Source organism: Dipodomys spectabilis, unplaced genomic scaffold (genome assembly GCF_019054845.1).
Source record: "Dipodomys spectabilis isolate Male_0828 unplaced genomic scaffold, ASM1905484v1 ptg000264l, whole genome shotgun sequence".
NCBI lineage: Eukaryota > Metazoa > Chordata > Mammalia > Rodentia > Heteromyidae > Dipodomys > Dipodomys spectabilis.
The window spans coordinates 9,627,520-9,651,914 of record NW_024870941.1 but is presented as its reverse complement, the minus strand read 5'-3'; the positions used below and the strand labels follow the sequence as shown (position 1 = coordinate 9,651,914).

General features: G+C 63.6%; 1 protein-coding gene across 1 annotated transcript; it reads left to right on the top strand.

The window, feature by feature from the left end:
• The first annotated feature begins 127 nt into the window (after nucleotides 1-127).
• Nucleotides 128-22,485, top strand: LOC122125329 (maestro heat-like repeat family member 5). Its single transcript, XM_042699937.1, has 25 exons — nucleotides 128-215; nucleotides 2,665-2,834; nucleotides 3,554-3,655; nucleotides 3,944-4,060; nucleotides 4,220-4,339; nucleotides 5,386-5,508; nucleotides 5,693-5,769; nucleotides 6,264-6,399; nucleotides 8,125-8,220; nucleotides 9,366-9,470; nucleotides 10,896-11,031; nucleotides 11,169-11,263; nucleotides 12,237-12,386; nucleotides 12,591-12,745; nucleotides 13,565-13,709; nucleotides 15,587-15,771; nucleotides 15,991-16,128; nucleotides 16,313-16,424; nucleotides 16,623-16,766; nucleotides 17,275-17,451; nucleotides 18,277-18,432; nucleotides 19,584-19,706; nucleotides 21,939-22,041; nucleotides 22,186-22,260; nucleotides 22,388-22,485. Exons 1-25 carry the CDS (start codon nucleotides 128-130, stop codon nucleotides 22,483-22,485), a joined length of 3,126 nt encoding a protein of 1,041 aa, XP_042555871.1.
• Nucleotides 22,486-24,395: the final 1,910 nt, after the last annotated feature.

Below are 24,395 nucleotides of genomic sequence, written 5' to 3'. Positions count from 1 at the left end.
GGGGCTGCCACATGTCCAGCTGAGGTGTCTGAGGGGTCCTCACGGCCGGACTCTGGTCCAGGCAGGGTGAGACACCTGAGAGCCCCATATCTGCCAGGTCCTGCCCTCCCAGGAGGTGGAGCACTCCATGTTGGGCCCGCCCAGCGATGGCTTCCACATGTCCGCCTGGAGATCCAACCGCCTCTCTCCCAGGGAGGAGCAAGAGCTGGAGCTTGGTGAGTGGTGGGTGGGTCTGGGGACTAGGGGTGGGGGGCTGGGGACGGGGGGGGGGGGAGGGGAGGGGGGAGGGGGAGGGCAGGGGAATTCTGCCCGTGGTCATCTGCTTGTGCCTACATGGTACAGGGGGATTGGTCCACTTAGGTCCATCTGGGTCCATCTGGATCCACCAGAATCTATCCAGGTCCACCCAGATCCACCCAGGTCCACCCATGTCCATCTGGGTCCATCTTGGTCCTTCCAGGTCCACCCAGGTCCGTCCAGATCCATCTGGATCCATCCAGGTCCGTCTGGGTCCATGCAGGTCCATCTGGATTCATCCAGGTCCATCTGGGTCCATCTTGCTCCATCCAGGTCCACCCAGGTCCATTTAGGTCCACCCAAGCCCATTCAGGTCCTGGCCTCCATGTGTAGATGCTGGAAGCCTTCAGTGCCCCAGGACCCAGCAGAGAGACGACCAGTGGGATTTCAGTGACTGAATGAAGGCAGACGCGATGAAGGACAGGGGACTTGTCCTGATTACACAGCCTCTGGGCTCCAGCACAGGGGCAGGGTGGGCGCCACACCATTAGAATGGCAGCAACGGTACTCCCTCGGCCCCCGGCAGTGCTCAGGGTCAAGCCAGGGCCAGGCAAGGACCCCAGAGAACTCTCTGACAGTGAAGGTGGCCATTGATGAGGCCATGTGGGTGCCTGACCCAGGAGGCTGAGATCTGAGGATCATAGTTCAAAGCCAGCCCAGGCAGGAAAGTCCATGAGCCTCTTACCTGTAATTAACTACCAAAGTGCCAGAAGTGGAGCTACGGCTAGCTTTGAGCAAAAGACGCCCAAGGACAGCACCTAGGCCCTGAGTTCAAGCTCTAGGACTAGAAAAAAAGCAAAAGAGGAAAGGTTTATTTGGTTCATGGTTTCAGTCCATGGCGGGATGGCTCCCTCACTTGTGGAAATACCAAGGCAGACAGTGGCAAACTACCGTGTCAACCAGGAAGCAGAGAGGGGAGAGGGGAGAGGGGAGAGGGGAGAGGGGAGAGGGGAGAGGGGAGAGGGGAGAGGGAAGGGGTCTGGGACAGCGTGTGCCCTTCAAAGCCATTGCTCAGTGACCTGCTTTACCCAGTCTCCTCCACCTCCCAAGGATGCCATCAGACCATGATGCCATCAGACCTGGACTGACCTGGGATGACCCAGGGCTCTCATGATCCTTTCACCTCTCAGGGCCTGCAGCCACTAGCGAGGGGTTAGAGCCTGGGGACAGCACGTCAGGGTTGAATAACACCTTGACATTTGCTTGATGAAGGATGCTTCAGAATTCTCCCACCCACTCCCGGCCCTGCCCACCTCCTCCCTGCCAGGTCACTGACGGAGGAGACAAAATCTGTTTGCCTGTGCATTTCTTTCTTTTATTTTTCTTTTTGTCAGTTGTGGGGCTTGAACTCTGGGCCTGGGCGCTGTCCCTCAGCTCTTCAGCTCTTCAGCTCAAGGCGAGCGAGCGCTCTACCGCTTGAGCCACAGCACCACTTCTGGTTTTCTAGTGGTTTATTGGAGATAAGAGTCTCAGAGTTTCTTGCCTGGGCTGGCTGAGAACCGTGATCCTCAGATCTCAGCCTCCTGAGTAGCTAGGATGACAGCTGTGAGCCACCGGTGTCCGGCTCATTTCTTTTCCGATAGAGCGCTGGTCGGCCATCTTGCATTTGCCTGTCAGCTAGTAGGGCGTCCTGGCTGGTGCTGAGATGTGGTGGACGTCCCTTGCTGACTGGCCCAGAGGCTTCCATCTGTTATTCAGAACTCCTCGTCACAGACTTATGAACTGTTTTTGAGTTTCCACTGGCTACCGATGGTTGGGGTCCCCAGAAGTTCATGCTGTGCACGAGTGGTGAATGTATTAGTCCTTTTGTTTCTTATTTAGGCAGCCATTTGCTCCTGGGGACTGGCGGTCAGGACCACAGGGCCCCTGCGGCTCTGCAGTGTGAGGCTGCCCCTGCAGTGTCACTGTTTCCTGGTTATTACCGGGCAGTGACCCGGTTAGCGCAGGGTCTAGGGGCTGCCCTTCCGCTGGCTCTGTGGGCATGTGGTTTCCTCATGGGCCCGAAGGTCCAGGTCTGGTTGTGGCTCATGGCTCATTCCAAGCTCTGTGCCCTGGCGAGCTGGCTGCACACTGAGCCGCTCCGAGCGGGTCGCCGGGCGTCAGCGGTGCCTGGTCTGACAGCTCTCTGCAGTCTCCTCTGCTTTCAGTTTCCTCCAAATATAGTTTCAGAAAAGCACTTTGCAGGGCTGGGAAGGTGGCTTAGTGGCAGAGTGCTCACCCAGCATGCCTGAGACCCTGGGTTTGATTCCTCACTACCACCTAAAAACAACAACAACGACAAAAGAAAGTACTTTCCACAGGCCTAAATGGGGGTCCTGCGGAGAGAGCCGGCGTGCCTGGGGCTCCAGCAGCTTCTCTGGGTCACAGGGGACTTTGGGCCCTCCACAGACAACTCAGAGGTGGGGCTGGAGGAGGAGTTGTGGAGCCAGCGCCCCCCCTGGGAGGGCACGTTGCTGGGCAGGATCAGGACGATGATGGCCATGGAGCAGAGCCTGGCGCTGGAGACCATCTGCCGCTGTCTGGAGGAACACAGCCAGGTGGGGCGGGGGCCAGGGTGGCAGGCCAGGGCGGTCGGCTTGCTGCCCGGTGGGCGCACGCGAGGAGGGCCTGGGCCCAGCCCTCCTGAGACCCCCTCCCACACAGGAGGGTGTCTAGTTCATCTCCAGGCGCCCCCCCCCCCCAGTTCAGGGAGAGCCGGGCAGGGGCGTGGAGGGTGGCGAGACCTCGTTCCACATGAGGGGTCACGGTGCCGCTGTGGGTGGACTGCCCTGGCCCTCTTCAGGTCTCTGCAGAGATTGTTTCTGGTGGTCTCAGCTAGCCCATGGCGCCCCCCCCACATACACACTAGCAGTGCCTGATCCTTTGAACTGGGGGCGTCAGAGGGAGGACTCACAGCAGGGCTGAGCACTGGAGGGAGACAGCCGAGCACACTCGCTGAGCTCGGGGACCTGAGAACAGGTCTCAGAGACGAGGAGAGGAAAACTATCTAGTCAGAGGAACACGCTGCACAAAGGCCTTGAGGCTGGCGTGGGGGGCAGGGGGCTGGGAGCCGGGTCCAGGGCTAGCTGGCTCTGCCCTGGGGGGAGGGGAGGAGGTCTGCTGCAGACTGCAGAGGCGGACGTGGCCAGACTCCTTGGGGATGAAACCCCTCGCCTCTCCTCGTTCTGTGGGGAGTGGTTTGTGGTCTCTGGTCATCCTGGGCCCTGTCCTTCACTGGTGGTATAGAGGAGGGGGGCAGGCAGGGGCCTGACCCAAGCTCTACCTACAGAACCCAGAAAAGCAGGTGTCAGTGTTTGACAGCAGCGTGCACAAGTTCCTGGAGTTCCTGGGCCTGGACCCCAAGAAGTCTGAGGAGAAGGTGAGTGCCCAGCATGGCTGCCCAAGGCCATCCCTCTGTTGCCTAGAGACCCCGAGGAAGGGGACTTCGCAGATGCGGCCCAGTGAGGAGACCGCAGGCACAGGGTGGCCCTCAGGTGAACTTCGGGGTGCGTAGGGGCTCCTGTCCTGTGGCCCGAGCCCTTGGGCGGTACACAGGCCTCTGGGCTCAGGCGCCGAGGGTGCCGGGCCTGGGCCCAGCCTGCTGCAGCTGCCACAGGGCTCAGGCTCCTGGGACAGCAGCCTCCCAGCCCCGGCCCTTCCCGCCCAGGCTTTTCTCTTCCGCCTGTACGGGCTGATCCTGCGGGAGTGTGCGTCCTCAGAGCGGGTGGAACACCACCTGGCCTGCCTCCTGGAGCTGTCCCACCAGCCCTCCAGCCAGCGTGAGGTGGGTTGGTGCCCCGGACTCTGCCCCGTGCCACCCCCCCCATGCCCACCCTCACCACGTGGAGACACTACGCCACGCTCACAGGGCTGCGGTTGAGTGAGGAGCTGACCCCTCCAGACTGGGCAGACAGGACGGCCACCTGCGGTCCTCTGCCCACAGGGCATTGCGCTGGCCGTGGGCCTGGCGTCCGCCAGGCACCTGAAGGAGGTGTGGGCCCTGCTGGAGCACCTAGGCCGCACCAGGTTCCTGAGGTCGGTGGTCACGCCGGAAGAGAGCCAGGTAGAGAGGCCCGGGGAGCCAGGCCCTGCAGGGAGGGCTCAGCCTCCAGTGCTCAGTGGTGGCACGGGCCTTCTGCCCACCACCCCAGGAGGACAGTATGTGGGCTCAGAGCGGAGGCTGCACCCTCTCTGGCTTCCCGCAAGTCCTGTCTCAGAGCCTGAGAGAGGTCTGGGGCCACCGCCAGGCAGAGGCCCTGGGCCACATGGCCACCCCCACTTCCAGTGCAGCCTCTGGTCTGGACCTTAGTTTCTCTTCCTGCACCTGGCCCCATGTGTTGAAAAGCTCTGTCTTCCTGCCCAGCCCCCGCCACTGCAGCCCCGCTGGAAAGAGCACCGACAAGATCCCCGTCCTGCACACAGAGGCCTGCCTGAGCGGGGGGTGGGGGGGGGGGTGGGGGGGGGGTGGGGGGTGGGGGGGGTGGGGGGTGGGGGGGGTGGGCTCCCTGGAGGGGGAGGCTGGGTCCAGCCCCGGACCACAGCACAGCTGTCAGCCATCCCAAAGCTGAGGGGCGGCGGGTGCGTGCTGGGAGCAGGGCTGCCAGGCATCAGCGCCCAGGCCCAGCTCCAGCCCCTGGCCCACAGCAGCCGGACCTGCGCTGGAAGTGGGTGAGCAGCACCTCCCTGCTGTGCTACGGGCAGATGGCCACGCACGCCAGGGAGCAGATCCTGCCCTGGGTGGACAACATCGCGTCCCGGATGGTGTACTACTTCTCCTGCAGCCCCTGCGTGAGCCACACTCTACCGCTCCCGAGCCTGGCTCTGCTCCCCTCCCCTCCCCCCCCCCCCCCCCCCCCCGCCCGCTCTGCTCCAACCCGGCTCTGGGCAGCATGTGTGCCTGACCGGCGCGGCTGCCCCCGTGGTGGGAGGCCCCAGGGAGAGAGCTGGGAGAGGTGGGCCAGGGATGTGAACCCCTCCACTCTGTCCTGAGCGGCATGGGGCGTCCCTGGGGGCGGCCTGCCACCCAGCCCCGTGTGGCCCCGTGTGGTGGGGGGTCCAAGGCCGGCTGGCTGCACCGCTGACAGTCCTGTTGGCCCTGGGCCTGCACAGGACGAGGTTCTGAATGCCAGCTTCCTCACCGCGGCCATCCTGCTCACCCGAGCCCTCAGGCGCGAGTATGGCGCCCAGAACTACAAGTTCACACAGACGCCGGAGCTCATCCACTGTCTCCTGGTGAGGGGCATCCCGGGCCGGCCGGCGAGGGGCCGGGTGTGGGGCGTCCCGGGCCGGCTGGTGAGGAGCCGGGTGTGGGGCGTCCGGGGCCGGCTGGTGAGGAGCCGGGTGTGGGGCGTCCCGGGCCGGCCGGTGAGAAGCCGGGTGTGACACCACTGCCACCCTTGCCTCCTCTGCCTCCCAGAGCATGCTCCAGAAGGAGCCCAACTTTCTGGCCACCCTCCTCCGGCAGAAGATCATCCTGGTCATCGTGGGGCTGAGGTAATGTGATCTGTGCCGCAGAGCAGGCCAGGCCCTCGCGGGTGCCATGGGGAGGGGTAGCGCTGGGAGCTGGGGTGGCACCAGGAACGGCGAGAGAATGCTGGGTGGACTGAGGCCTGGCACATTCTACCCAGGAGGGTGCAGACGGGGCCCTGGCTCCACTCACATGCCGGGGCCTGCCCTTTGTTACCACTGCAGACCCCCATCTTGGGCCCTCGAGTCCTGACACTGGTGCAGACCTCTTTGCCCCCACAACAGCCCCTGGCTTCTCACAAACAAGGCCTGGGAACGGGGAAGGGAGCCGAGCGCAGGGCTGGCTTGCTGCGGCCTGTGCCCTGCCTCCTCCAGCCCCGCCTTGCCGCCCGCCCAGAGTTGAGGCGAGCCCACATCCCAGTTCCAATCCTGCTAGCTGTGTTCCACGGCAGCCTCCCCACACCAGCCGCCCACCCCACAGGGCCCCCAGCAGCCTCCACTCTCTCCTGGGTCTCTCACAGCAACCTGCGGCCCAGCCTCAAGCCTGTGGTGAAGTCCCGGGTCCTGCAGACGTGTCTGCGGAGCGTGTACTCGCTGCCCCCGCCGGAGGCACTGCGGAGCAGCCTGCCCCCGCTGGAGCCCGCCCCCGACGTCATGGTGAGACCTCCCACCTGCAGCTCCCCCAGCCTCACCCCCCCCCCCCCCGCCATGCCCAGGGTTGGGGGTTCAGGCCGGCCCTGCACTACAGAGAGAGGAGCATGTGAAGAGCTGCGGGGTGGGGGGTGTCAGGGTACAGGACGCAGCCTCCAGGAGCGGTGGGGTACAGGACGCAGCCTCCAGGAGTTGTAGGGTACAGGACGCAGCCTCCAGGAGCGGTGGGGTACAGGACGCAGCCTCCAGGAGTTGTAGGGTACAGGACGCAGCCTCCAGGAGCAGTGGGGTACAGGACGCAGCCTCCAGGAGCAGTGGGGTACAGGACGCAGCCTCCAGGAGCGGTGGGGTACAGGACGCAGCCTCCAGGAGTTGTAGGGTACAGGACGCAGCCTCCAGGAGCGGTGGGGTACAGGACGCAGCCTCCAGGAGTTGTAGGGTACAGGACGCAGCCTCCAGGAGCAGTGGGGTACAGGACGCAGCCTCCAGGAGCGGTGGGGTACAGCCTCCAGGGGTTGCCAGGTTCTGTTCAGTGAAGGAAGGCAGAGCCAAGCAAGAAGTGTGCTTCTGGGGCCCAGGGTTGCAGAGCCTGCAGCGTCCAGGCTCCGGGCCCAGGTTTCTAAGCCTGCAGTGTCCCGGCTCCAGGCCCAGAGGATGGAGCAGGCCCTGGGGGAGCCGAACTCTGGCCCTCCTGCTGGGCTGTCCAGGTAGATGCGTGGAAGTGTCGGGTGATCGCAGCTCCCTGAAAGGAGGAAGGAGCTGAGGAGGGGCTAGAGGTCTCAGGCAGCCCGCTCCACTGCTCACGAGGGAGGTGGCAGCCAATCGCATGGGGACTAGCTTTTTGTATCTTATTTTTAGCTTGATGCCTTCTCTGGCTGTGGTGGGGGTCTGGGCGGGGGTATGGGGAGGAGGTCCGGGGTGGGGGCCCAGGTGGGGGTCTGGAGCAGGGGTCTGGGGCAGGGGTCCAGGGCGGGGGTCCGGGTGGAGGTCTGGGGTGGGGGCCCGGGGGCAGGGGTCTTGGGCGGGGGTCCGGGGCGGGGGTCTGGGGCGGGGGTCTGGGGCAGGGGTCCGGGGCAGAGGTCTGGGACGGGTCTGGGCGGGAGCAGGCCTGGCGTCCACCGTCCCTGCACCCCTCCCCTCCTGGCTGTGGGGCACAGAATATGCTTAGGAAGTGACAGGCGCAGGAGAGGAGGGAGCCGTGGCTTCTGATGGCAGCGCAGTGGCCGTGGGCCTTATGGCAGGGGAGCACACTCAGGCCCTGGCTCCTGCAGGCTGGCTGGGCAGCTCCAGAAGCGCCAGGCGGGGAGGTGGTTGGCAATCGTGGCTCACTGAGTCATGAGTGAATGGGAGGAAATAACCCACTCCCCTACTGCCCCCCACCCACCCCAAGCGGCCCCCAGCCCTGTGCTGCAGGGAGGCAGCAGACCGGGTCACCGCCGGGGTGCTGGGCTCGGAGGGCCCCAGGGTCAGGAGGAGGAGGAGGGGGACACAGGTGGCTGAGGAAGGGCATTGCCGCGGGGAGCAGCCTGGTAGGGCGGGTGGCAGGAGGGAGGCGAGCAGGGAGAAGGGGCAGCCAGGGTTGCTCTCTGCCCTGTGTCACCGCCTCCCTCCATCAGGGTGCTCCCTGCGGTCTGGAGGTAGGACTCGCGTCTCCCGAGGTGGATGCCTGCAGAGCCGCAGCCCCGGGCTGGGTCCCCGGATGGACTCCTCTCGGCCCATGTCCCCCACTAGGCGCTGTATAAGAAGACAGAGCGCGCCCTCGATCTGCTGCTCCAGAACTTCGTCTCCGAGAACCCAAGCATGGATGAGGTCTGCTTCCTCCTGCAGGTGAGATGCAGTCAGAGACACAGAGACAGGGGTGCAGAGAGATACAGAAACAGATAGAGACACAGAGACAGGGGTACAGAGAGATACAGAAACAGAGACACAGAGACCGAGGCACAGAGGCTGAGAGATACAGGAACAGACACAGAGAGACAGACTCTTTTTTTTTTTTGGTCCGGTCGTGGGGCCTGAACTCTGGGCCTGGGCGCTGTCCCTCAGCTCTTCAGCTCAAGGCGAGCGCTCTACCACTTGAGCCACAGCGCCACCTCTGGCTTTTTTCTTTTTGCTGATGTGGTGCTGAGGAATCGAACCCAGGGCCTCAGGCATGCAAGGCAAGCGCTCTACCACTGAGCCACCTTCCCAGCCCGAGAGACAGACTCTTGAGATAGAGACAGAGAGATACAGAGAGATGGAGACAAGGAGACTGAGAGACACAGACATAGACACATAGAGACAGAGACACAAAGAAACAGAGACAGAGATGCAGAGATCCTGGGAGATAAAGCCATGGAGACACAGATGGGACAGAGAAACCGAGACAGAGACGCAAAGGGACAGAGACACAGGTGGGAGAGAGACATAGAGACACAAAGACAGAGGCCCAGAGACCTGAGGACAGAGTTACAGAGACAGAGACAGAAAAGGTCAAAGAGAGAAACAGGAAACACAGAGACAGGAACAAAGCGATGAGCAGAGTCAGAGACACGGAGATGCAGAGATGAGTAGTGGCCGAGGCCCTGGCCTGGGTGGGGTGGGCAGGGACGTTGGCATCTGGCTGGCCGTAGCCCCACCGCTGAGTGCCGAAACACAGTGTGCCCCGGGCCGTGAGCGAGGTGAAAGGGGAGCCAGTCACGGTGATTAGGGCCGGCCTGGGGGCCTGGGATCAGTGTGCGTGTGTGCGTGTGTGCGCGTGTGTGTGTGTGTGTGTGCGTGTGTGTGTGTGCGTGTGTGCGTGTGTGTGTGTGTGCGTGTGTGTGTGCGTGTGTGTGCGTGTGTGTGCGTGTGAGACGCTCCTCCACCTCAGACAGCCCGAGTGTGTGAGGCAGCCAGGAGCGGAAGCTGCAGCGTGGGCTGATGTGGGGGCCACCACGCATCCAGGCCGAGCCAGAGCTGGGCACCGTCCTCAGGCCCCGCCCTGCCCCCTGCAGCACATGGAGCACTGGCTGGAGTCAGAAATGACCCACGAGGTCAAGCGGGCCGTGCAGTCCATCTTCCTGCTCCTGCAGCACGTGGTGGGGTCCATGAAGTTCGGCGTGAGTCCCGGGGGCATCCGGTGGGGAGGGCGGAAGGATGGGCCCTGCACCCCCTCCGGGGCCCTCCCAGGAGCATGGGGCACTGTTGCCACCCCTCGTTCCGTGCACATGGAAGACACGGCCTGTTCCGGGAGGCTTGGGCCTGGGGCTGAGGCTGCAGCGGGGCTCGGGGGGCGCGGAGGGCCCCGGTGAAGGCAGCAGTGAGCCAGGAACAGAGACTTGAAGGATGCAGGTGGCCCCGTGTCTGCCTGGAGAGAGGAGGGTCACTGAGGAGTAGGCTGAGAGAGGATGGGAGGTCAGCGGTGCAGAGGACCACACTGGACACGGCAGGGGACATGGACCAGCAGGAAAGGAGTGGTCGGGATACAGGTCCCCAGCAACACAGTCTGCGGATCACCCCCCCACAAAGACGCGGCCTCCCAACGGGAGACGCTGGAACAAGCCCAGCTTGTTCCGGAAGCAAGCCCTGGACTCTACTCACACCCTAGAGAGAGCCAGGTGTGATGGCACATGCCTGTAATCTCAGCACTTGGGAATGAAGGCGGAAGGATTGGGAGGAAGACCGGCCTTCTTCCAAACGTGAGGGTGGCCAGGAATAAACTCTGGACGAAGCGGCCCTTCCGGCCCCTGTGCACTCGGACAGCCCGCAGAGCCTTGCCTCTGGAAGACGTACTAAGTCCCACCACAGCGAGACACAGCTCAAAACCTGGCAAGCTGCAAGGAGGAAATTTTGAGAAGCGTGCGAACGCTCATGCTCGTGCCCGGCAGGATCTGTCACCGAGGAAGCGAGAGCGCTCGCGAGACGTGCCGCTCACCCCCGGACCGGGTAAAATCACAGACTGGCAGCGCCCTGCTGGCGCGGACCAGGAGCAGGTCGCGTCACTCAGGATTATAGAAGTAGAGGATATCCAAACCACTCAGCAGAACTTCTAGAAGTTTCTCTGGAAGTTTCAAAGCCACTTACCCTCAATCCCACTTCTCGACTATTTACTCGAGAGCACTGAACATCTGTGTCTAGAAAAAGAATATTCGGAACGGTTTTATTCATTCTCCCCCACGCTGGGAGAAGCCCAGCAGAGAGATGCCTCCCGGCCACCAAGGAAGGGACTGTCGGCAACCAGCCGCCGCCGGCGACCCTCAGGGGTGTGGAGCTGAGGTGCTGTCGTGACACCCCAGAACCCGCCCGTGCCCATTCAGGAAGTGCGAGGCCAACGCCAGGCTGCAGAGAGCATTGCCCTGGGCGGTGGCAGCCCTGGGGGAGGGGTGGTGCTCTGGACCAGGGCACCAGTGCTGTGATTCGGATGTAATCTGAATGTGGCAGGGTTGGGGAAGGGGAGGGATGGGGCAGCCTCTCCACGATGGGTTCCCTTGGGACTGGATTGCAGCAAGCATTCCCCATCTGCCCCCCCCCCCCCCCGCCCCCAGGGAGAAGCCATGCCTTCCATACTGGGCCACCAGATTGGCCTGCTGACCTTGCTGTGGAGAGACAAGGATGAGTGTACCCACTACCATGCCCACCAGTGCGTCTTCCTGCTCCTGCAGCTCATGGCTCAGCAGAAGGGTGAGCTTCGCGCTCCCCACCCCCAGCCCCCCCAGGCGCTGCAGACCCCACTCCCGGCCAGCGAGTCGGGGTGCCAGCGCGTGGGATGGGCACCACCTCCTCGGCCAGCCCCCCTCCTGAGCGCATGTCTCCTGCAGGGGTGTCGGTGGATTTGTCACACTGGAATAAAATGAAGAACTTTGAAGCCAAGGCCTCCAAAGACTGGGAGGTGAAGCTCTCCCACACGGCCAAGGTGGGCCCCCAGGCTGCCGGGGCCGCCTGGTCCCTTTTTCCCGAGGCCCCCGAAGGTGTGTCCAGGGGTCTCCTGTGAGCTGTGGAGGGAGCAGAATGGATGAGGCCAGCCCGGGGCCCAGGCCGCTGTTCCTTCCACACAAAACGCTCTCAAGTCCACTCCTCCTCTCGTAGCATCTGCCTGGACCAGACCCGGGCCTGAGCCTCTCCCCGGAGCCTCCCGGGCCTCCCTCTGTGGTCCAGTGTGGCAGGTCATTCCACTCTGCTGGAGACGCCCTGTCTTAGCCCCGCCCCTCACTCCAGGCCAGCTGGACACTCCACTTCCTCCGGCCTCTCCTGGCCAAGTCTCTCTATGCTTCCTTCTCAGGAAGTGAGGGGCTGGGTTCTAGTCCATGTTCTGCCCCCTAACTCCTGGGTGGCCCAGGGTAGGTCAGTCTACCTTCCTAGGCCTCAAGCTGAGGTCCTGCTGCTCCCAGAGCAGGCTATGACCAGAACCATGGCAGCTCTGTGCGACTGAGTCCTGGGACAGCTCCAGGCTAAGCCTGTGAGACAGGCATCCGGGCTCATGATCACCAAGGGCGAGTTCTCAGGGTGGGGTGGGGGAGCAGGTGAGGGAAAAGAAGACAGGGTACGTAATCCCTGAATCCTCTGGCTAAGCACAGGGGTGTGTGTGTGTGTGTGTGTGTGTGTGTGTGTGTGTGTGTGTGTGTGTGTGTGTGATGCACCACTAACCTCCCAGGCAAGGCCAATTTTTCCAGACCCACAGAAGGGACAACTGTGGCCCGGGACTCACTGTAGCCGTTCAGCAGTCAAGCAGAAGGAAAGGGCTGGGACAGGGCCGGCCGGGGCCCCAAGCCTGTGTCATGGCATTCACATGGGTGCAGGTGGTCTCCATGCCATTTCGATGTTGTCTCTGGTGCCTGGCCTGCACAGCAGCTGACCGGAGGTCTCTCCCCGCCCCGCCCTCCCTCCAGGCCCTGGAGGAGGGCCTGACTGTGGCCCAGCACACCCAGCTGGTCCTCACATTGCTGCAGAGCCTCTGTGGCCAAAGCCAGCTGCGCTGTGACCTGGCGTCCAAGCTCCTCCAGCTGATCTTCAGCACACCTAGCATCCGGACTGAGCAGGTGAGGCCGGGGCCCAGGCCGCCCACCCCCCGGGGTGGGCAAGACCCCTGTGCCCAATCAGGATGAGCCTCCCTGCAGGCAGTGCGGGGAAAGCCAACCACCCTGCCCCGGGAACAGGGGTGGGGTGAGGCACTCTCGGAGATCATCTGGGCTGGCAGGTCCCCACAGGGCCGTCTGAGGCCTTGCTCTGCCCACCCCGCCCAGGTGGCGGAGATTCTGCACAGCCTGTTCCGGGAGCTACCCAGCATCCAGTTCAAGAGCATCCAGCAGACCATGATGAAGGCGGTGCTGGACCTGGGCCTGCAGCACACCCAGGAGGTGGTTGAAGTGATTTTGTCCCTGTGCCACCCCTCAGAGAGGTACCACCCCCCCCCCGCCTTCCCGGGGCCTCCCACTCCCCCCCCCCCCCCGCCTTCCCGGGGCCTCCCACTCCCACCCCACCCCCGCCTTCCCAGGGCCTCCCACTCCCATGGGACCCGGGAGGTACTCATGCGGGCAGGGGCAGCCTCCGAGGGCCAGGGGTACTCGAGGAAGGGCTTCACCATGGAAATGTGCGGTAGAGCCAGAGGTCAGCTGCGTTGTGAGGACAGGACGCGGTCCGTGCCCGCGCCCGAGGCTCACTGGGCACCACAGGGCTTGCCAAGCGGAGTCCATGGACAAGGAGGCCCCCCACAGCCCGTGGCTGAGGGCCAGCTGGGGCACTGCCCATGGGCTGGTCAGGAAGGCAGCCCCGGCACCAGCTGTGCACCGTGTGTGCACACTTGGCAGCTGAGACATGCCGGGACCTGGTCACGGGGTGAGGGTCCTGGCTTTTCCGGGCCCCTCTCTGCTCCTCGGGCTGTCTGAGGGGCACCCCCTCACTTCCCAAAGGAGGCAGGCTGTGGAGGGCGGGCCGCGGCCTCCCCCAGGAGCCTGGGAAGAGCTGGGGGTGGCGAGTGGGAGCATGGGAGAACCGCAGGCAAAGCCAACCGTGCTGAGCTGAGCAGGGCTGGACCCTGGTCCCGGGGCCGCTCCTGAGACCACAGCAGAGGCCCGGCCACATCGGCCGGCGTGCCCAGGCTGGCCATGCCCTCGGCACAGGCCACGCCCCAGCCTGGGACCACTGCTTCTGGTCCCTGGAGGGCTCCCCCAGCGGCGCACCCAGCTCAACTGGTGATGGCCAGCGCTTGTCCCCCCAGGCGGCTCCTGTCCCTGTGGAAGGCCCTGGCTGCCCAGTACCAGTTAGCCCGCAAGGTCATCACCCTCCTCTACATGAAGCTGAAGCTCCGGCCCCCTATGGAGCACGTCCGGACCTCCCACCAGGTCCAGCTCATCTCCCTGCTGGTGAGAGAGCCCCACACAGGTGCCACTGACCCTTCAGCCTCGGGGTTGGGATCCCAAGACAACCCCACGTTCACTGCTAGACCCAGTCCTCAGGCTCCCTGCTACGGTTTGTGCCTTCAGAGTTGTGGGTGGACGTGGCCATCCATGAAGCAGGGCCCTACACCTCGCTGTGAGCTGTGCCCGTGAGCCCACCAGGTGCCTGGGCTGCCCACGACTGGGCCCAGCCTCTGGATTCTGGGCCTTCCCACGGCCACTGGCACTTGTCCTCCAGGGTGTCCTGTGGCAGAGTAGGGAAAGGAAGCAGGAACATGCTGGAAAGAGCAGAGCCTTGGCAGCCCTCCTGAGACTGTTGTGATGATCAGGCACTGCCACGTGCGGCCTGCCTCAGGACCAAGTGTAGGGAAAGGCAAACAGACGAGCCAACGCCTGTCATCCTAGCTGCTCAGGAGGCTGAGATCTGAGGATCACAGTTCAAAGCCAGCCTGGGCAGCAAGGTCCGTGAGACTCTTATCTCCAATAAACCACTAGAAAACCAGAAGTGGCGCTGGGGTTGAAGTGGTAGAGCGCTCGCCTTGAGCTGAAGAGCATGGGGACAGCGCCCAGGCCCAGAGTTCAAGCCCCACTACCAGCCAAAAAAGAAAAAAAGAAAACACACAAGGGGTGGTGAGAGTCCATGGAAGACTTGAAGGGAGGGTAGAGGCCGACCTCAGAGCGGCCACCGGGAAGACTTGGGAAGTAAAGGCAGCCAGTGCCCGCCAGCATGGTCAGCCAAGCCATGGCCAGTACCCAAGCTTCCAGAAAGAGCGATCTGGTGAATGCTGCCCTTTAAAAAGGATTCTGCTGCAAAAACCAACCATTGGGGCGACTCTGCCTCCATTGTGTAGGGGCCTGGCAGGGCAGTGGGCATATGACATGAGAACTACCTGTGGAGCGGTTCAGGGAAAGAGCCAGGGGCCCCAGCCGCCAATCACAGCTCTGCCCTGAGTCAGGGAGCCAGGGGCCCCAGCTGCCAATCACAGCTCCGTCCTGAGTCAGGGAGCCAGGACCCAGCCAATCACGGCTCTGCCCTGAGTCAGGGAGCCAGGAGACCCAGCCGCCAATCACAGCTCTGTCCTGAGTCAGGGACCCTGGAGACCCAGCCGCCAATCACAGCTCTGCTCTGAGTCAGGGAGCCAGGAGACCCAGCCACCAATCACAGCTCCATCCTGAGTCAGGGAACCAAGAGACCCAGCCGCCAATCACAGCTGTGTCCTGAGTCAGGGAGCCAGGGGCCCAGCCACCAATCACAGCTCTGTCCTGAGTCAGGGAGCTTGGAGACCCAGCCACCAATCACAGCTCTGTCCTGAGTCAGGGAGCCAGGGGCCCCAGCCACAAGTCACAGCTCTGTCCTGAGTCAGGGAGCCAGGGCTCCCAGCCACAAGTCACAGCTCTGTCCTGAGTCAGGGAGCCAGGACCCAGCCGCCAGTCACAGCTCTGTCCTGAGTCAGGGAGCCAGGCCCCCAGCCGCCAGTCACAGCTCTGCTCCGAGTCAGGGAGCCAGTGGGATTGGGGTGCTGCACCTGGGAGAGGGCTCTGGAAAAGATGTCCACATAGGAAGCACACCTGAGGCAGTGAGAACCAAGCCAGGGGTGGCATGAAGGCCAGGCAGAGTTTGAAGTCTCTGCAAAGTCAGGAGGTCGGGGCCCAAGCCTGGAGCGGAGATCTGGCCTTGAGCTGCCTCTGAGCTGCTGCAGGGTGTGGCCAGCCACGTCTGTCCAGAAGTGGTGTGGAGCCCCAGGGTGCCGGATGAAAGCAGCAGGCCTTGGGACCCAGTGGCTGTCAGGCCACTGCTCCCAGGCTCCCTGGACATGTGGGCCCTGCTCTGTAACCCGCTGCAGGCTCTGGGAACCATTTATGAGCTCCTCTACACCCAGGAGTACAGGGAGACTGTCCGCTGGGCCTTTGCTGGGATTCTCCTGGGCCTACTCACACAGCTTCACTATTTGTTTGAGCTGGGATTTGTGGAGGGCATCTCAGACTACGAGGAAGACATCTTGGAGGCCAGGCCCCTCGGGCCCTGCAGGTGAGATGTGTGCTTTGCCCGCACGCCCACCCAGCAGAGGCCCACTAGGTGCTAGAGACCCAGGGAAGGGGGAACTGTTCCACAGGGGTGGCAGGGTGGGGGTGGCAGTGGTGGTGGCAGAGGAAACACCACCTGGCAGCTGCCAAGAATCCAAGGGAGCTAGGGGGCAGTAGCTCATCCAGGCCCAGGACCGCACTCCTCTCTGCCTGCCCTACCCAGGACCTGCCTAGAAGCACTGAAGGGTCTGTTTTGGACCACGCACTACTGGGAGGTGTTTGCCCACATCAAGCTGCTCCAAGGCTGGCAGCTCTTTGAGCGCGTGGAGACTTACGCAGAGGGCGTGACACTGCTGGCCAGGTAAGCCCTAAGTGTGTGGTCTCTGCCTAGGGGCAGCTGGGAGGGTTGGCAGCCCAGGTTCTGATGGAGCTTCCCCCCCTGCCCCCAAGCCTGAGTCCTAGACAGCTGTAGGGCCAGGGCTTGGGACTGAGCCTAGCCCGAGGACGGAATCTTAGGGGCAGGGCTTGCCTCTTCCCTCCGACAGGACTATGACCCAATATAACTGTGAGGTCAAGGCTGTCCTGGGGCAGGCTGTCATCTTCCTGAAGAGCGTGGAGGAGCGGGACAATGTTGTAGCCATCCTCATCATCACGGAGGTCAGTCCCACCCCGCCCTGCTCCTGTGGTACCCTCCATCCTCAGGAAGGCCAGCGAGCAGACTCCCCTCCCTGCCCCGTTCTCCGCGAAGCCCAGTCGGCTCTGCTGTCTGAAAGTGCCTGTGTGTAGCTCCGCCCACGTCTAACTCCCCGGCTGCTGTGGAGGACCGGAGGGGTGACAGAACCCACCCCCGCTCAGTTTCTCAACAGCCCGGACATCTCCCAGCACACGTCCCGCAAGACCATCAGCAGCTCCCTGAGCCTGGGCCTCAACCACCCCAGCAAGTGGGTGCGGGCCTCGAGCCTGAGCGGACTCAGCAGCACCCTGATGCACCCTAAGAAGGCGAGCGAGGGGTGGGGGGCTGGGGAAGACGCCCACCACCGCCCCTGAGTGACCCTGCCTGCCTGGAAGGCGCAGGTGTGGAAGGCCCCCAGCGCTGGTGCGAGGTGGCAGCGTCTGGAGGACCCCAGCATGGCTCAGACTGGGGGATTCTGAGTCCAGTCCGCTGGCCTCCTTCCAGGTAGGAACCCCTCATCTGACCACACAGGCCTGGTCCTTCTGCCCTTCTAGGCCTCCTCATGCAGTGTGTCCCAGGACACATTCCCTGGGCTGAGAGGAGGCTGCAGGCTTGGCCTCTTCCAGATAAGTGTGTGGCTCAGGGGTGCGGGTGCGGGCGGGCCTCGGTCAGGGACCCAAGCCTCTTCTGCTGCAGGCCCCTCTGTCTTGGAGAAGGGCAGATACGTCAGACAGATATGGCTCGGTGAGGGCGCCTGACAGGGCTGTGGCTCAGAGCCTGCTCGGGTCTCCCTCGGGGCAGCTGGCTGACACCGATCACCGGTTCCCCCCGCAGGTGACCCTGCTCCGAAGTCAGCTGATGGGGCTGCTAGAAGCCTTCCTGCAGCCCGATCCCAAGGACCTCCTGGGCCTAATGCAGATCCTGGGCGATCTCCTGCACCGCCTGGGCATGCAGGGTGTGGGCGCCCTCAGCCTCAAGGTGGCCCAGCACCTGCTGCTCCTGTTTGAGGATGTAAGTGGGGGGAGGGTAAGGGGGAGGGAGGGCGGGGGCCTGAGCAGAGCCGGGTGTGTGTGTGTGTGGTGTGTGTGTGTGTGTGTGTGTGTGTGTGTGTGTGTGTATGGCTCTGAGGGGCTGAGAGGCTGGCAGGGCGGGAAGAGGCACTGCCCTAGCCCCAAGCAGCTCTGCGGGCGGGGCGCACGCGCACCTTGGCTCAAGTCCGCCATTCCGAGGAGGGCGTCACGCTGGGCGGGGTGTGTGGGTAACCGTCCCAGTCCTATGGGTCCTATGTCTTCCGGTCTGCTGGGAACCTAGCACAGGCGGAAGAGAGGTTCCGTGAGGGTGGGGGCCTTCTCCACACCGAGGGGAAGCACCTCCTCCAGCAAGGGCCTGGACTGTGTGGGCCCTGGCCTCAACCCTTCCCTCATCTCAGGATTTAGGCATTGTTAGCTGACACTTACATAAAGGGAGACAGCCCTTGTCGGGGATCGGGGACGGGCACCGGTGCCCGGGTCTGCCCGGGACGGGGGATGGGCTCTGGTGCCTGGGTCTCTCCATGAGTGGAGATGGGGCCACCCTCAGCTTGAGGACTGGCAGAGAAACCAGGGAGAACCAAGACAAAGAAGGCCTGGAGGAAGCTGAAGAAGATGAGAGGGAAGGCCAGGAGCCAGAGGAGGGGCAGGGGCGGCGGGGCAGGGAAAGGGCCTGGCCTGGGCCGCAGACAGGGCTCAGTGTGGTCAGGAGTGACAGGGGAAGGGGAGGGCGGCGGCCGGGAGGCCGTGCTGGGCCGGAGGGGCGCCCGCGGGTGATCTGAGTGGAAGGCCTGCCCCTCTCCCCTAGGAGAGGGCTGAGGTGCGAGAAGGCGCCATCTTCCTGTTTGGGGACATCATCCACAGCAGTGGCCACAAGTGTCAGCAGGCACTCAAGGCCCTGGCCGTGCAGGCCCTGGTGCCCCTGCTCTTCCACCTGCTGGACTCCTCCCCCAGAGTGGCCATGGTGAGCAGTGCCAGTCCCCACGGGGCAGCCGGGGGAGCCCGGCTGGGGTAGGACCCATCTGCTGGGGGGGCTGGAGGACCCGGCCCTGTGAGTGGAGCCCAGCGTGAGGCCGCCATCCTGGAGGATGTGTGTGTGTGGTGTGTGTGTGTGTGTGTGTGTGTGTGTGTATGGCTCTGAGGGGCTGAGAGGCTGGCAGGGCGGGAAGAGGCACTGCCCTAGCCCCAAGCAGCTCTGCGGGCGGGGCGCACGCGCACCTTGGCTCAAGTCCGCCATTGAAGGCCAGCTGGCAGATGGAGAAAAGGAGAGGATCCTGTGGCTATGTGGTCCCCTAGCCACCTCCCTCCCCCCCATTCCTCCCACCTACCCCACTGCTCCATGGGAGGGTCCCGCGTGCCTTGGGGATCTCCACAGCCTGGAGCGCGCCCTGCCCCTCTTCCACACCTGGAGCCAGCACCCAGGCCTTTCTGCCTCCCCTTTGACCAGTGGTGTAGACGACTCCAGCACACCGGTTGGTATTCGGCCTGCCAGTGCCCCACCCTCAGAGGACATCATGCATCTTTCCCACCCCAGCCAGGACCCCAGGGTCACAAGGACCCCAAGCTTTCTGGGTCAGGCCTCTGTGGTGCCCTCCCGTCTCCTGGTGCACCTGTCCCACCTCTGTAAGGAGTACTCGTGTCTGATTAGAGACCTGAGCTCGCCTCTGCCTCCCCAGCACCGGGCAGGGGCCACCCCCGCAGGCCACAGTGCCCGCTTTGTGTGCCCCTGGCCTTGAGGCCTTTGTGTGCCCCGTATTCCAGGCCCCCGGGGGGTGGCGCCTCACCACCAGCAGCCAAACGGTCTGCGCAGGCCCTACCCCCTCTGTGCAAAGCCCAGCCCCTTCCTCAGACCTAGAATGAGTAGGCCCTTCTTCCTGCATCCCAGTAGCCCCTCGTGGCCTTTGCTCCACCTTGTTGCTTGGGCTGGCCTTCCTCGGCCTGGGAAGCTAGATGACCACGGCCTTTTCTGGACGCTCTCTGGGCTCGGGGAGTGGGCTTCAGCTCTCTGGCGTCCTGGAGCGGCATCGTTGCAGGAGGCTGTTCTCGGGGCAGGTGTGATGAGGGGCGGAGGCCGGGAGACCCCCCCCCCCCGTGACAGCTCGCTCTGCATCCCAGAGGTCCAAGCTCACGCTCCTGCGCTGTGCCATCGTGCAGAAGTGGGAGTTCCGGAAGGAGCTGTTCAGCAAGCTGGCATGGGGCCGAGGGCTGGGGGCTGAGAACGACATTTTCATCTACATGGTAAGGTGTGGGTCCCCCCCCCCCCCGTGGGGGGCGGGGTGAGGCCAGGGGCTGGGAGGTGGTCGCATCGTTGTGCATGATTGTCCCGGCCCTCTCTGCAGGGCCCCTGTGGGAGGACAGGCTGTCCTAAGTGACCCCAAGCCTCAGGAGGAAGCACCACCTTCCATGCTGGGGCTCATGTCCTCTGAAGTGAACGGTGGGGAAGAGTGGGCCTGGATGGTGTTCAAGACCTCCATGGAGGGCCCTGGAGACGCCGTGGCCCAGGGGTCCAGCGTAGGCCTGAGGTCAGGGCCAGAGCCTCTGCCCCCAGAAACCGCCAGGCCCAGAAACAGGGGTGGGCAGGAAACACCTCTCCTGTTGTGCTGCACCCAGCACACTACCCCCTGTGGCCTCCAGGGCCCGTGAGCTGGAGGACACGCCTGGCTGCTGTCCCTGAGCCTTGAGGCCTCTGCCACCCTTCCCCTTCTTGCACGAATGTGCCCGGTGAGCAATTGCCTGATTGAGACTGCACAGCACGGCCTGGGCCATCCCCAGCAGGCTGCGTGTGGTGAAGGTTGGAGCTGGAGCAGGCAGGACTCCAGGCACAGGCGCCAGCCTAGGGGGCCTCTTGCAGGAAGCAGAGCCTCGGCAGACCAGGAGAGGCATGGGATCTTCTTTTGTGGGGAGCAGTGTGGGTGTGGGGGCGAGCTGGTCAGAAGCAGCCTTCAGCCCACCAAAAAATCTTCCCTGACCTCAGTCACGTCTCCACAGACGTGCGGGCAGAGGCCTCGCATGCCGGGGATGGGCCCCTGGACGATCACTTGTGTTGCAGCTGGTTGGCACGGGGGTTTCAGTCCTGGGGCAGCCGGATCTGCTGCCTATGGCTTGTCCCGTGGGGGCCGTCTGAGCAGCTGTTCCCCGCTGCCCGTGATAAGCCCTGGAGAATGGAGGCAGCCTGGGCTGCCTTCCAAGGGGAAGGGGCTGCCTGCCCACCTAACCCCCCACCTGCAGGAGCAGGTGCTGCTCCCACACGGCACGCAGGGGCGCTACACAGCCACCACGAGGCCTGGCTGCTGACAGTGCACCCGCTGCGTCCCCTCCCCGCGGCACGGCCGCACGACAGGCCTCCTGGCAAAGGGCAGCACAGCGGGCGTGGACCCAGGTCCACAGAAAAGATCTGGGTGACAGTCTCGGGGGGACCACGGCGCAGATGTGGAGGTGACGGGCACAGAAGGGAGAGCAGAGCTAGAGCGGGCTCACAGAAGTCACACATCTGCCCTCGTCGGAGGCCACAGAGATGGCTTGGCATCGTCTGGTCCCCTCTCCTAAAGCTCGTTGCCTTCCCCTGGCTGGCCTGCCATGTGCTGTGAGTTCTCACTTCTGCAGCTGGCTCAGTGGCTCAGTGGCGCCCTCTGCAGTTCTGGAGGGTCTGAGCGGGTCTACCTGTGCTGACTCCTTCTTGTCCCCGTGGACCGGGGGCTCTGGGGCCTGAGCTGCACCTGGGGAGATTCCCCCCAGATTTCGGCTTGCTGCCAACCAGGGTGGACTTTCTGTTACCTGCTCGGTTCCAGGTTCCCGTAGAAGGTTTGCTACTAAATGCAAACCCCACTCCTCATGTGGCCTGTGCCCAGACACCAGCTCGGCTGGAGGAGAGCACTTTCTTCTGGTCTCTGCCAGAACCTGGGACTGGCGTGCCTCTTCCTCCTCGGCCCCCCACAGCCTCAAGGCTGGCCGGTCTGCAGTGTCCTCGGGCTGGGAGGGTCAGCCCCAGCCTAGGCCTAGACAGCCAGCCCGGCACTCAGGGCAGCCGCAATGCACCTCACTCGATCAGTGTGAGTACGGTAGTTACGTGTAAGTGCTCAGTTGTACGTGTGAGTGCTCCTGTCCTGAGTGCTTCTGTTAAGCGTGAGGGCCCCTGTCAAGTGTGGGGCTTTAATTAAGTGCTGGTGCTCCAGTTTCCTGTGAGCACTCTGGTATAAGAAGCACTCTGTGTGTAAGAGCTCCAGCTAAGTGTGAGCCATGGGCCCTCCGAGCCCGGGCCTCCTGCTGTGCCTTTGAGGGCCTTCCTGACCCTGAGCCCCGCTGGGACTGGCCCTCCCCAGCCCCTAGCCCTGGGTGCGGAGGAGGGTGTGGTACACCGGGGCCCCCGAAGCCTCAGGTGGAATCCTGCCAGGGATGCCAGGCGCCACAGGCCAGGTACCATGTGTGCCCCGCGTGCCCCAGGCTGGTCCCAGCATCTCTCTCTTCTCCCAGATGGAGAGCAACTTTGGCAGCTACCACCAGTTCCTCATGCAAGCCTTTACCTACCTGGGCAGCTCACAGAACAACCTGAAGGTGGCAGCCATGAAGTTCATCGGTGGGTACTGACCAGGCCACCAGGCCGGCCTCCCTCCGCAGGGCACGGCCAGCCTCCCCTCCCCAGGGTCTGCTCCGGGAGCAGCAGGTGGGCAGGACCACAGGCCGGGGATGCCCACCACCTGCCTCCCTCCACGCCCGCCAGGGGGCATGCTGCAGGACTACTTCACCGACCTCTGCTTCTACTTGAAGAAGAGCGATGTGAAAATCCTTAAGAACCGTGAGTGGCTCCTGTGGCCCCGTGGGAGGTGCCTCGGCTGTGGAGGCCAGTCCTAGGACGGCCGGGTCCTCGCCGGACCCCCAGCGCCCCAGCTGGCCTCATAGCCTGACCCGTGGTCCTGCCGCAGATCTGGAGGCCCTCAGCCAGGACACAGACTCCACGTGCCGCAGGTTCTACCGCAGGTCCTTAGCAGACATCGTGGAACTGTCCTACTTTGTGACCTGAGCCACGCGCAGCTCCGCTGGCCGTCCCCGCGTCCCTGTCCTCATCCCTGTCTTTGTTGTTGTCCTTGTTGAATTCTATCTTTATTAAATACTGACAGAGCACTGTGGCTTCCCTGGTCCTGCCTGTCCTCCGCCTGCCCCACCCAGATGCCAGTGGCCTTGAGACAGGAAAGCCTGTGATCTGCGGGGTGTTCATTAGCAGAAGAAAGTGCCCAGGACCCGAGGGCGGTGCTGTCTCTGCCTGAGGAACCTCCCTACCCCTCCTGCCCTTGGCAGCAATCAGGGAGCCCCGGTGTCAGCCTCCTCCCTGCTGTCCACTTTCTTACCACCACCACCACCACCGCCCCCGGCCCCAGTGGAGCTTTCTAGGTGCGTGTCGGACCTATGTCAGCCTGCCCGGCATCCTGTCTGGGTCTGGGAGTGTTGCCAAGGCCCCCCCGATCTGCTCCCTTGCTAGCTGCAGCCCTTGGCCCCTCGCTCTGTCCAGGCCCTGCGCTGACGCCACACCAGGCCTTGGAGGAACCCGCCAGCCAGGTAGAGCCCTGCCTCCCCCCAGCCTGGCCATGCGCCCCACCCTGCCGGGCTCTTCAGCAGTGCCGGACCTCTGCTCCCTGCACGCAGAGGTGTGCAGCAAGGTAAGCCGGTGGCAGCTGCCTGAGCATCTGAGGTCTTCACAGTGATCTTGCCTCGGTGCCAGGCAGCAATGGCTCAGGGAGTCCCAGCTGGCGCCTTGGATGTGGCTTTTATCTTCAAGGGCTCCAAGGCCTCCTGGGAGACACAGGCGAACCCAGCAGAGGTGCAGGGCGCAGCCAGGGGGCCACATCAGACACCAGGACTAACCAGGGCCCCCATCTCCGCACCTACCAGGGAGTGAGGAGGACTCATGGAGGCCACGGGCCCGGAAGCCAGCTGGAGACACTGAGGACACCGCACAGGGTCTGTGCAGGTCTGCCCAAGCCCGGCCTTCCCCGCAGGCTGAGGGCAGAAGTGTTAGGCCCGAGCTCAGAGCCCAGCAGCCCCTGTGCAAGCGGAGTGCTGCGCCGGCGCGTGGATGGACAGAGGAGCAAGGGTGGGCCGAGGCTGGGAGCTCTGGTGGATGGCGGTGTCTGGGATGGAGTTGAGGCTGTGGCTGGGGTGGGGGCTGCCTGGGGGAGGAATGGGCCAGGGAATGCGTCTTGAGGAACTGCAGCTTTTCAGGGTGGCATGCTTAGAGAGTGCATCGGCAGAGGACACAGAACACACAGCCACACACCCATTGTGCACACCTGTAATCCTAGCTACTCATCAAAAAGCTGAAGTGGTGATGTGGTTCAAGTGGTGGAGTTCCAGCCTAGAGCCAAAAAGCTAAACAACAGTGACCAGGCCCTGAGTTCAAGCCCCAGGACCACCATCCCTCCTCATAAAGGAAAACACAGCCAGAGACAGAAAGGGAGGATGGAGGAAGTGTGGACTGGGAGCCAGGGGTGAAGAGGCCGTGTGTGCGATGGACGGGGCAAGGGACCAGCCTCCAACCGTGCGCAGGATGATCCTGGAGGCTGCGAGGGGACAGTGGGGGGTGGGGGGGGAGGGGCCTGGGCAGGGATTTCCAGCCTTTGCCATGTGAGGAGTCTATGCTCTGAAGACTGCCACAGGAATACAGCTTGGGCTGGACAAATTACAGTAAATATGCTTTTTAATGCGTTGCTGGAAAATCCTAAAGGGTTAGAAACAAAATCAGCATGAACAGTGAGCCAATGCCAGGGTGGTGGTGGAGGCCGGCAGTGGAGGCCCAGGGGCCACCACCGCCGTGGGCAGCCGCTGTGGGGACTGACCCGCCTGGCTACCACAGGGTGGGGAGCTGAGCTGAGGCTGTCCTGAGTCAGGACGGCGGAGGCTGCGGACAGCAGCGCCCACCCATTCAGGCAGACCCCA